The following is a 12,052-nucleotide window of genomic DNA, read 5'->3' as shown; positions in this document are numbered from 1 at the left end:
AGTAGCTGTGCCGAGACCCAAGGAGTTTAAATTTCTGGGTAGTTAAAAGAATGAGTCACTTTATCAGAGCCTGATTATTTCTGAATCCTGAAGGGCTTCTCTTATCAAGAAAGAAAATCTCTTACACGTAACATCTCCACCCTGGAAGGGGTCGGGGTGGGGAGGCTTACCATCTAGCAAATATTTTTTTACATGATTAGAGAACCAACTTCTGGTAGTGTGTCTTCACTTATCTACTTTATATAGTTTAATTAACAAAAATTTTTAAATGCCAGGCAAACTTCCAGATATGGTGAAGATAGAGAATATTAAAAATGTAGAAAAATGTAGAGTGTCTAGGGTCTTTGAAGTACTTGCAAATTTATTTAGGAGACAGGTCATAAAATATGAAAAATTTGAATAGTGCACAATCTATTAGGTTGGTGCAACTACTTTTTCACCAACCTAATAATTATAACATGACTCAACAGTGGGAGGAATATAACTAGTGAGTATAGGCATTCACTAGTTAATTGCCAAATGGAAGATGCTGTCAGTTACTGCTTTGACTCAACTTTGAACTAACAGTAAAACAGACTGAATTAACCATCGTATCTATCCAGTCCTTTTTGATGACTAGAATACAGGCACAGTAGACACAACACATGTTAAAGAATGATGTTATGTGCACTTGTCTATTCTGGTACTCCGTAAATGATGCTGTTTTTCGGCTGATAACCCTAACTTCTCAACCTAGCTCTGGAGTCCCTGTAACAAGAAGATCCCACTGGTTACATTAAAAAAAAAAAATCTCCTTAGTATCCAAGTCCAGATTTTAGGGCACTCATGTGATGATTCTTTTGATGAATGAATGCCACCTGTTAGACATCAAATCTGAACAGAAGAAATGCTTATTAACACTTTTTTCATTTGGGCTTTACTTTCCAATATTGAAGTACATAGACTCTAACGAAGGATCAAGATATAATGCAGCAAAAACTCTATGAGCTTCTGTTTCTTCTCTAAGTGAAATTATCAAGCCCTGGTCGAAAATTAGGAAATGGTATAAATCTCAGGAAGATTTTCACAATTTAAAACACAAAGCATTTAAGGTCATGTCTGTGTGGCACCAAAATATTGGGTGGAAATTTCAAATGGTAATTTGGACACACACACACACATTATATATGTATATTATATATATGTTAATAAAACATATATACATGTTAATAAAACAGACACTAATGAGTCTGTCAGAGTGATGTTTCTGGTGTGAAAACTGGACTTTGGTACCTTTGATAGTTAATCTACTCTACTCATTAGGAACAATCTTCTGCAAAAACAAGGTAAAATATATATATAGTATATTTATAAAGGCACTATTAAAATAAAGATAACTGAGACAGGTAACAGATAATATTGTCAACAATCACATTAATAAAAATTAAAATTTCTTAGGGCAGGTCTCTAAAAAACCTCTTATCATATATATTAGTTTCTTGGGGGAAAGGACGAAGGAACCAGTCAAACCCTCTGAAAATACAATGTTTAATATGAAAAAAAGTTACACATGGGCTTCAGATGGCAGAGGATTTGGGCACCACATGTTTCTCCATGTGCTCCCTTATCTTATTGTTGATTTCAGATGGTTGCATTACAGAATGCCCAGAGTCCTGATTAATTCTGAGTCTTGGGCTTCTCCTATCTCTGCATGAAGACATGTCTATGGCCTAAACATACCTATGGCCTCTCTGTAATTCCTCCACGGTTTCTCTTCCATCATCAGCAACACTAAGAAGAGAGGGCACCCTTACTCTATACAGATGCAGCCGCTGGTCGCCAGAGGACGCCATGAGTAATAAGCAGGGTACTATCAGGATATACACAGGAGACATCTAATCTGGCCTGGTTGAACTGATCTTCTCAAAAGAGTCTATAGACCACCCTTAACCAAAGCAAAAGTTTCCTGTAGAGGTAGCTGGGACAAAGCTGAAGGCGGACTGCTCTAGGATGCCATATATTTTTGTTTTGGAGGATACGTGTTTTATCATCTTTGTAAATGAAACAGAGATGTTCTTCCCCCAACATACAGCTCCTGCTTTAGTTCTTCTGTCTTCATCTCCACTAACTTTCTTTCTTTCCCTTTCCTCTTTTTTCTGAAATTTACTTCTGGTAGTGCCCAGAAGAAAAGAGAAGGGCAAAGAGATCCTTCCACTTTCATTTTTGCTTCTGAAAAAGACATCCTTTTTTATGCTGTGATTTTATGATGTTGTGTCTATGTTAAATTTTTTTTGGAAGTTGACTAGTGTAATATAATATTTCTTTTGAAAAATCACTCATGACATGTAGAATCAAGAGAAAAGGAAATGGAAAATAGTGGAAGGGAGAGGGATGGAAACTGTTTCTTGCCATAGGCATCTTTTAGCTTGTTATTCAATTTCTGTTCGTTGAGTAACTAAGAAAAATAAACACTTACATATTTCACTTGGCCTTATAGGTGGTCTCTTATAATACAGAAGTGCCATTGCTTGTGTATTTTCTGCTTCTTATTTCATAAAAATGTTACATGTGGGCTTTAGATGGCAGAGGAATTGGGCACTACATGTTTCTTCATGCACTTCATTTTCTTACTGTTGACTTCAGATGGTTGCACTGTAGAAGGCCCAGAGTCCTGCTTAGTTCCGAGTTTTGGACTTCTCCTGTTTCTCCATGAAGATACTTTCAAATTTCCTGTTTTATTGCTGTAAAAAGTACAGTGGCAAAATGCTCACCCCATTCTAATGAGACACTCTAAAGCACCTTTGCACCTTTTCTCTAACATGCATCCAAAGCTGAGAAGCTCTCCTCTAAACACTGCATCATTCTGACCCAGTTAATTTCTACATTTTTTTTTTAAGGAAAGAATTCATGCAGCAAAGGGGCATTGGAAAATGACCCAGATGACTCAGAGAGTGACACCAGTAGAATTGGTAGCCAGGTGTTTGCAATTCTACATTATAAAAAATCTTTCAGGTTTCCATGACTTTCTATTTCTATTGGCTCCTCCTTAGTTTAGGCAAATTCCTAAATTTGAGCTTTACTTCTCAAAGTTGAAATATGATACTCTGATAAAGATATAGTGCAGCAAAACATTATGTACTTGTATTTCATTTTTGAATGAAATTTGCAAGTGAGTAATCTTCATTGATAATCATAGTGAGTGTCTCCTTAGGATGGGATGAACATATTGCCAGTGTACTTTTTGCAGCAACAAAACAGGAAAGGTAGAAGTGTTCTCATGAAGAAACAAGAGAAGACCAAGACTCAGAATTAGTTATTATCTCTTTATTAGAGTAGCTGTACTTCAGTTTTAGGAAATAAAACCGAAATGTAGGAATTCGCCCAATTCCTAATTCAGATTCCTGCAAAAAACTGCTCTGACTGCCATTTTCACTTCCAATCCATCTCCCTCACTTGAAGACAATGTGATTTTTTTTATATTGAAAATGTAATTACATTACCTTCGAGAAAGGAAAGCAATGTCTTCTCATTGTTCTTAGTTTTATAAAGTTGATATTTGTAACACATCTGCCCTCTGTCTGTTCTTCAGTCTCACATTTGGCAAACTTCTTTCAAGTCCACATAATTGTTTTTGGACTACAACTGTTTAGCCTCTGAATGTTCACCCTCCGCCTACACTGCTCCCCTTCTGCAGGCTGAAGGTCGTCTTCTCCACGTCTCCATAGCATCCTCTTCCATCCCCATTACGGCCCTCATCACATCTTACTGTAATTACTGCAGTACTCCTGTCTGCACTGGTAGGAAGCTCCATGAAAGCAGGGGCATTGCCTGCCTGACCTCTTCTGGTTTTACAGCATCTCACAAAGGGAGTGGCCCAGAAAATAAGTTCAATAACTATTTTCCAATTGATGGATAAGTAAATGCTAGATATCCATATCATAACTTGCTGGCAGAACACAGCATCAGCTACAAGGGAGTCAAATTGCCAACTATCTACAATGAAGAAATTGAAAAACAAACACTTTTTTTGCTGAGATCTAAATTCAGGCTGGAACTGAAGACTCAAGCTGAAAGCTAACAAGAAAACCACTTCCTTCCTTCAGCCAATCCCTAAGGAGAAATGGATTGGCCTGGGGAGAGCCAGGCTTCCTTATGTATTAGACATCAGGGTGGATTCTTCGGCTAAGCTTATAGCAGCTAAGCTTAAACTGCTTCCCAATTTATGTTTTTACCCCCAAACTCGTAACACTAAATCAGAATTGTCTTCTTACGTACAACTGGCTAACAATGTGTTGAAGACGGATATGATTCATGACTGAGAAACGTCATGAGGAGACAAAGAGACCATGCAAGTGTTCTGAAGCCATTGTGTGAAGAAGAGAAAAGCTGTCATCCACTGGGCAGTAGTACCAGAGTTTGCAAATAATTGCACACAAAGGGACTTCTGTTAAGGATTACTCTCTGGAATTTTGCACTAAATTCCCAAAGCACTTTCTTTCTAACATTTTGTGATTTGGTTGAACAAGTGGTCACCTTACCCACAACCTTCATGATATCAGAGATCTCATTCATGTCTGCTCTCATTACTTCCAGCCTAAAGAATCCTAATCTTTTCAGTCTTTCCTGAATACAGTAGTTGCTCAAAACCTTTAATCATTTTGGTTGTCCTAAATATGCCCAATACCGTTAAGGGAAACAAAACACCTTGTTTTACCTTTCATTTCTTGACAATTTAGGACCTAACATTTTGATTTGCAAGAAGCCAAGATATTTTCGTAATTCATTTTTTCTTATGTAATCTCACTCTACATATTAGAATAGCTTCACCAAGATGGGTAAATTGAAAAAATCTGCACCATGAATATAGGGATATAGTATGTTTTCTTTTCCTCAATTATTGCTTCCTTGCATTAATTAATTAATTCATGCATGTAGGCATTATTAAAATTAGTTAGAAATAAATATAAATTTATTATAATTCCTCAGTTTTTTTTTTTTTTTTTTTTTTTTTTATGGAGTCTCTCTCTGTCTCCCAGGCTGGAGTGCAGTGGGATGATCTCAGCTCACTGCAAGCTCTGCCTCCTGGGTTCACGCCATTCTCCTGCCTCAGCCTCCCATGTAGCTGGGACTACAGGTGCCCACCACCACGTTAGGCTAATTTTTTGTATTGTTAGTAGAGACGGGGTTTTACCATGTTAGCCAGGATGGTCTCGATCTCCTGACCTTGTGACCTGCCCACCTCAGCCTCCCAAAGTGCTGGGAATACAGGTGTGAGCCCCTGTGCCTGGCCTTATCACTTGGTTTTAACACTAACATGACTTTCGGTTTTTTTGGAGAATACATGAGAGCAAGAATATAGTCAGTTTTATTTACACTCAGAATATAAACTGTTCCCTGTATTTTAGAATTTCAAGGTACTGGTAAAAAAAAAAAAAAAGATCATCTGTTTCAAAACTATTAAGCCAAGATTCCTAGATTAATCACTTACCATTTGAAATACTATATTAAAAAGCTCTGTGAAATGCTTACTTAGAAATTAATATAAAAACATATTAAGTACTCTTAACCACTTACATATGTTTCTCAGCTTTTTTGCTCCTAGAGGCATAATTGTTAAATCCATGTAGTTTAATGAAGAAATCCATATCATGAGATTGTCCATAGAAACTAACCTAAGGGACAAGACATCACACTAATTAACTTTGAGGGTGAAATGAGAGTGTTCATTATCTGCTGAAGTAGAGTCCTACAGTGATAAAGAAGTGTTTCAAAGAGGTACAAGGAAAACATAACCTATTGTAGACATAAGTTGGGACCAAATAAGCCAGCAGCCTAAAGCTCTAGTTTTCTTGGCTACGTTTATCCCAAAGATAAATGTACATTGTGGGAAGCTGTTGAACACTGGTCAACATATTTCAGCTTAACATGATCAGTAAATATAGTTTCAATCTCTCTTTGCTTATCAAAAACTTAATAATAACATCTACTACTTAGTTCTTAATACCCTCTGAGCACAGTTTCATTATCTTCCTCTATCCTTACGATGTAAAGATGTAGGTACAATATTGTCCCGGTTTTACAGATAAGAAAATGGAGACTCACAGGGGTTGATAAATTTCCCTTTTTCACACAACTAATCTCAAGAACCCAAGCGTGTTTACTTGTGGAGACTGAGCTCTTAAGCACAATGCTGTACTGTGGCCTCATGAATTCATTCTTGCAATAAGTGTGTGTTGTGTATCTACTTCCAGTCAGACACTGATTTCAAATTATATAATTTTTACAAAGAATTATGCTAGTATTTATCATGTGGAACATTTTAATATTTTGTTGATGAATTATTTTTATATAAAAATGATTTCAATATTAAAATATTGGCCACCCTGCCTCTGATCACACTGCATACAATTTTTGCTAGTTCACTTCGGGTAATTGTTATTGCTGCAAGTTCACTTACAATTCCCGAGCATCTACTTTGTGTCCTGGAATGCTATGTCTGTGCCTACAGCAAATAAGTCTCCACCCTCACAGAACCTACTGTGGAAGATGAAGACATGAAACCCGGTGTCACCTTAGGCAGGCAAATGTGACAGGAAAGGGGAAGAACTATAGACCATTTGGAATTTCCACAGCAGAGGCCTCAGCCGATCAGGGAAGGCTTACAGAAAACAGGAGGCCTAGGCCAGGCGCGGTGTCTCACACTTGTAATCCCAGCACTTTGGGAGGCCGAGATGGGTGGATCACCTGAGGTCAGGAGTTCGAGGCCAGCCTCGGCAACATGGTGAAACCCCCATCTCTACTAAAAATACAACAATTAGTCGGGCATGGTGGCGGGCACCTGTAATCCCAGCTACTCTGGAAACCGAGGCTGGAGAATCGCTTGAACCTGGGAGGTGGAGGTTTCAGTGACCCGAGATCACACCAGTGTACTCCAGCCTCAGTGACAGAGTGAGACTCTGTGTCAAAATAAATAAATAAATAAATAAACAAATAAATAAAAGAAAACAGGAAGCCTAAGATGTCAACTAGGTAGAGAGGGTTCAGTAGAGAAGAGAAAGTGACAGGCCTGGGGTGAATGAAAGCAGGCACATCCAGAAAAGGAAAGAGTTAAAGGGGACAAGACTGCAGGGTGAGGGGGTGCAGAGACAGACACACAGGAGGCAGCTTTTGAGAGCCAGGCTTTGGCACTGTGCATCAAGCTGAGACTAGACCAGTGGTCTTGAAATGTCTTCATCCATTCACTCTCTAAAGGAATTTTGGAAAACTGTACACTTGTTGTACAGTTTTAAAATTACACATTTAAATAGTTATACCTTGTTCCCTTGCTTTATAATTTTTAAAAAAATAACTGGCCAGGTGTGGTGGCTCACATCTGTAATCCCAGCACTCTAGGAGGCTGAGGCAGGGTGATTGCTTGAGGCCAGGAGTTGGAGGCCAGCCTGGCCAACACGGTGAAACACTGTCTCTACCAAAAATACAAAATTTAGCTGGGCGTAGTGGTGACACCTGTAATCCCAGCTACTCGAGAGGCTGAGGCACAAGAAATGCCTGAATCCAGGAGCTGCAGGTTGCAGTGAGCGGAGATTGCACGACTACACTCCAGCCTGGGCGACAAGGTGAGACTCTGTCTCAAAAAATAAAAAAAATAAATAAAAATAACTGATCCAGCACTCTAGCCGCCGTTAACATTCTCAGAAAACTAACAGGAACAGAAAACCAAACACTGCATGTTCTCACTCATAAATGGGAGCTGAACAATGAGAACACATGGACACAGGGAGGGGAACATCACACACCAGGGCCTGTTGGAGGATGGAGGGCAAGGGGAGGGAGAGCATTAGGGACAAATACCTAATGCATGCTGGGCTTAAAACCTAGATAATGGTGCACCTGGACAGGTGCAGCAAAACACTATGGCACATGTATACCTATGTAACAAACCTGCATATTCTGCACATGTATCCCAGAACTTTAAAGTATTAAAAAAAGAGAACAAAACCGATCACTTGACGTGAAAGATGTGGAGTTTAGTTAACTTACGCTTCACATTCTATAATGCTTTGTAAGTCTGTGTGTGTGTGAGTACAGGCACGTGCTTGTGCTTTTCTTTTTCTTTTGCTTATATCTGTTTCTTTGTTGTGTTTGTAATTATAACTAATACTTTTGAATATCTATTTATGATCCACCAAATTCCTAAGCCATCCTTGAATGCCTGTTTATAAGCTGAGGGAGTCAGCACCGCACATTTGTTACATCCCAAATTTCTCTAAGCTCCACTTTTCATGAGAATAACAGTATCTACATTTAATAATCACAACCAAGGTTCCTGTGCTTTGTCGGTAAGCTAAAAGTTGAACATGAAGCATGTCACACTGTCATGATTGCATAGACATTGGTCCATGCTGGTCCAAACACTGTGCTAAGACTGGGTTCCCTTTTCAAGGGGTCCAGTGTAGACTTGGGTCATGTAAAAAGAAGCATTTGTCTTTCATAAACGCCTCCAAGTGTTTATGCCATGTTGCTGCTACTTTGCTTAATATTTCAGCCATGTATTTGCTGAACAATTATTTGTTTCTCCTGGAGTTTCTAGTTCTTTTTTCTCCATTATTTACCCCATATTTTTTCTCAAAATAATAATTAAACCCTTCTACTGCTAAGCAGCTGTCACTGTGTGACTTCTTTTCAACACTCCCCTGTTAAAATTGAGGAACCAGGCTGGGCTTGCTAGAATAGTAGCATGTCCAGCAGGAATTTAGCATATGCTAGGGTGGGCTTCATAATCAAGATGATACCTGAAATGAAATATTTGCAGGTTATTGAATGTAGAAACTTATCAGAATTATGGAAACAATTAAGATACTAATACTGTCTATGTATGAATTAAGTATCAATTGAGTTGTTTCTTCATGGTTCAATAACATTGGGCTTATATCAGAAGGTACTGAATGCAAATAATTTAGTCTAGAAAACAATGTTAATCACTTATATTTTAAATTTTAAATATGCTTTATTTATAAAATATGTAAATGGGCTTTTATAAAACAAGTGTTTATTTGGTTTCCATTATGAAATGTTGCAGTTTTAAAATGTTGATTTTTTGGTCAGGCGCAGTGGCTCACGCCTGTAATTCCAACACTTTGGAAGGCCGAAGAGGAAAGATCACAAGGTCAGGAGATCGAGACCATCCTGGCTAACATGGTGAAACCCCATCTCTACTAAAAATATTTTTAAAATTAGCCGGGCTTGGTGGCGGGCATCTGTAGTCCCAGCTACTCAGGAGGCTGAGGTAAGAGAATGGCGTGAACCCGGGAGGCTGAGCTTGCAGTGAGCCAAGATCACCCACTGCACTCTAGCCTGTGCAACAGAGTGAGATTCCGTCTCAAAAAAAAAAGAAAAAAATGTTGATTTTTTTCAAGTATATATTTACGTGGTATACATTATTTAATAATGTTTTTTCCTATTTACACTGGGTATCTCTCTCTCTCTCTGTGTATATATGTGTGTGTGTGTGTATATATATGTATACATATAGAAAAAATGGAATAAAATTAATTCCCTTCCAGACTACAATATTCATAAAGTCACCTCAGCTCTCTCTGAATAGGCATCCATGAACACACATTTCTAAGCTCACCTTTGCCTAATCTGAAATAACATGTAATAAATGCATTTCATATATATAGAGTACAATTATTTACAGTTTTAGTTGTAAGTTCACTTAGGCTGCTAACAGGCAAATTTCATAACTGCTTCAGATGAAGAATACTTCTAGAAAGTGAAGAGTCTTTTCTACATTTTTTGTACATAGAAAATGTTTTAATATTATCTGGATCTTTCATATAAAATTTAAGGTTAAAATTTTCTTTTGTTTTACAGTGAGCAGGAGAAGAAAACTAAAATGACAAGACTAAGAATACAAGAAAACAATCTCCTCTGTAAATGGTGAAAGCAGCAACGTTGCATATATTTCCAAACTCATTAGTTTAGAAGCTATTCTAGAGGTCATAGACAAGAAGTAAATTATAAACTATGATAGAATGCAGTAAGTCTATGAACCTGTAATTACATAGAATATAAATGGTATATGTCTTTATACTCATTTTAGAAGGCACTTAAATACATAAACTCCAAATTAATTTCAGTATTAATATTTCTCAATATTAATTATCAGAAAGTGATCTTGAGGTGGATCTTAAAGAAGTTATTTGAGTTCAAATTGTAATTAAAATGTTTCTGTCAAGCTTAGCAAATCTTACCATGAACAAGTAGCAAGAGAAAAAGTATTTAATAACATGAAATATTGAAACTGAGCTGACAGGTTCCTGACAAGCAATTTCAAGACAGTTCTAATTTCATGTATTTAAAAACCACAGTTTTTTTTTCCATGGCTAATCAGATATAAAACCATACGCAAATATGATGAGGCAATTAATGCTATCTCTATCTTTGTTGACAATTTTGAAGCAAGATATAAAGAGCAAATTATTCCAAGCCTGCCTTTCACTTTGCATTCAGATAAGAACTAGGTTACTGAAGTGAACATCCTTTCATTATACCAAATTTAGTACAAAAATTGGGAATTTATTAGGTATAGAGCAGGCATAATTATTCCACCAGTTTTCATTATATTACTATTGTTTGCATTTTTATAAATGAGAAGGCAATTTGGTTGTAATTACATCAATTTTATCAAAACTTCTAGCACTTAATTAAGAGAAGTGAGCATTCTTTAGACATTGAAGAACATTATATTTTTTAAATAAATTGGAAGGTATTAATTACCATTTATATAATAGAGTATACCAATCAAGTTTTTTTTTTTTTTAGATGGAGTCTCGTTCTGTAGCCCAGGCTTGAATGTAGTGGCGTGATCTCGGCTCACTGCAAGCTCCACCTCCCGGGTTCACGCCATTCTCCTGCCTCAGCCTCCTGAGTAGCTGGGACTACAGGCGCCTGCCACCACGCCCGGCTAATTTTTTGTACTTTTAGTAGAGACGGGGTTTAACTGTGTTATCCAGGATGATCTCGATCTCCTGACCTCGTGATCTGCCCACCTTGGCCTCCCCAAGTGCTGGGATTACAGGCGTGAGCCACCACACCCAGTCAAGATATTAATCACTTTAAAATTTCCAGTGTTCTGGCTAAATATATAGTTTTGTTTTGGGGTATGTATGAGAGATACCACAGTCTCCATAATCTATCTGTACCATGGATAAGTCTAACAGCCTTTCAATTGTGTAGGCAATTGTTCATTTCTTAAATTCAAGTTTTAATTGGCTTTACTACAAAACACTATAATATAAATTCAAGTAACCTACCATGAAGTTCTCTGAAATTGAAAAATATGTCTCATGAAAGACGTGTTTTAAACTCACATGTATAAAAAATGAATTGTTGTACTTTTAATTTATTTATTCAGTGATAAGAATTAAGTACATGTCCCTTAGCAGGTGCTCATTTAGTTAGTTTGCATATGTAAGTAAACCAGGTAATCAACAGTCTTTCTTTTATAATGCTCACATTCTAGAGGTCATAGACAAGAAGTAAATTATAAACTATGAGAGAATGCAGTAAGTCTATGGAACGAAACTAAGAGTAGATCAGTGTACTGGATTTGGATGTGCAAAATGGGGCAGATTGCAGTGCTAGCTGGGTTGACCAATCCTGAAATGATGTCATAAGAACAAAGGCTCTAAGGAAGGGAGGGAGTTGACCAGGACAAAAGAGGGTGTGTGGGCAGAGAAAAGAATAAGCCTTGAGGTGAGAGAATGGCTGGTGTGTTCAAAGAATCTCAGGAAATCAGAGTGTCTGGAGCCAAATGAGCTTGGAGAGGAGTATTAGGGAATGAGGTCACAGATAATACTGTGGCCCAGATCCAGAGGATCTTGTCGTAGATCATCCTAGGGACTTTGGCTGTTATTTGGTATAAAATGAGCAGCCATCATAGAGTTTTCTGGAGAAGAGTGTCATGATTTTATCAATGTCTTAGAAGAATCATTCTGACTGCATTATTGAGAAAGATTGCAGTGCAGCTACAACGGAGCTGAGAGAACAATGAGGAGGTAATTATATT

General features: G+C 37.6%; 1 protein-coding gene across 1 annotated transcript in view; it reads right to left on the bottom strand.

The window, feature by feature from the left end:
• The window catches only part of LOC140712458 (uncharacterized), a 98,675-nt gene extending 96,843 nt beyond the window's left edge, over nucleotides 1-1,832 (bottom strand). The window contains 1 exon segment of the mRNA XM_073019519.1: nucleotides 1,720-1,832. Coding sequence (XP_072875620.1) covers nucleotides 1,720-1,832 — 113 coding nt within the window.
• Between the last annotated feature and the right edge of the window lie 10,220 nt (nucleotides 1,833-12,052).

This window comes from Chlorocebus sabaeus, chromosome 9 (assembly GCF_047675955.1).
Source record: "Chlorocebus sabaeus isolate Y175 chromosome 9, mChlSab1.0.hap1, whole genome shotgun sequence".
Classification (NCBI taxonomy): Eukaryota; Metazoa; Chordata; class Mammalia; order Primates; family Cercopithecidae; genus Chlorocebus; species Chlorocebus sabaeus.
This window is presented reverse-complemented; position numbering and strand designations above follow the sequence as displayed.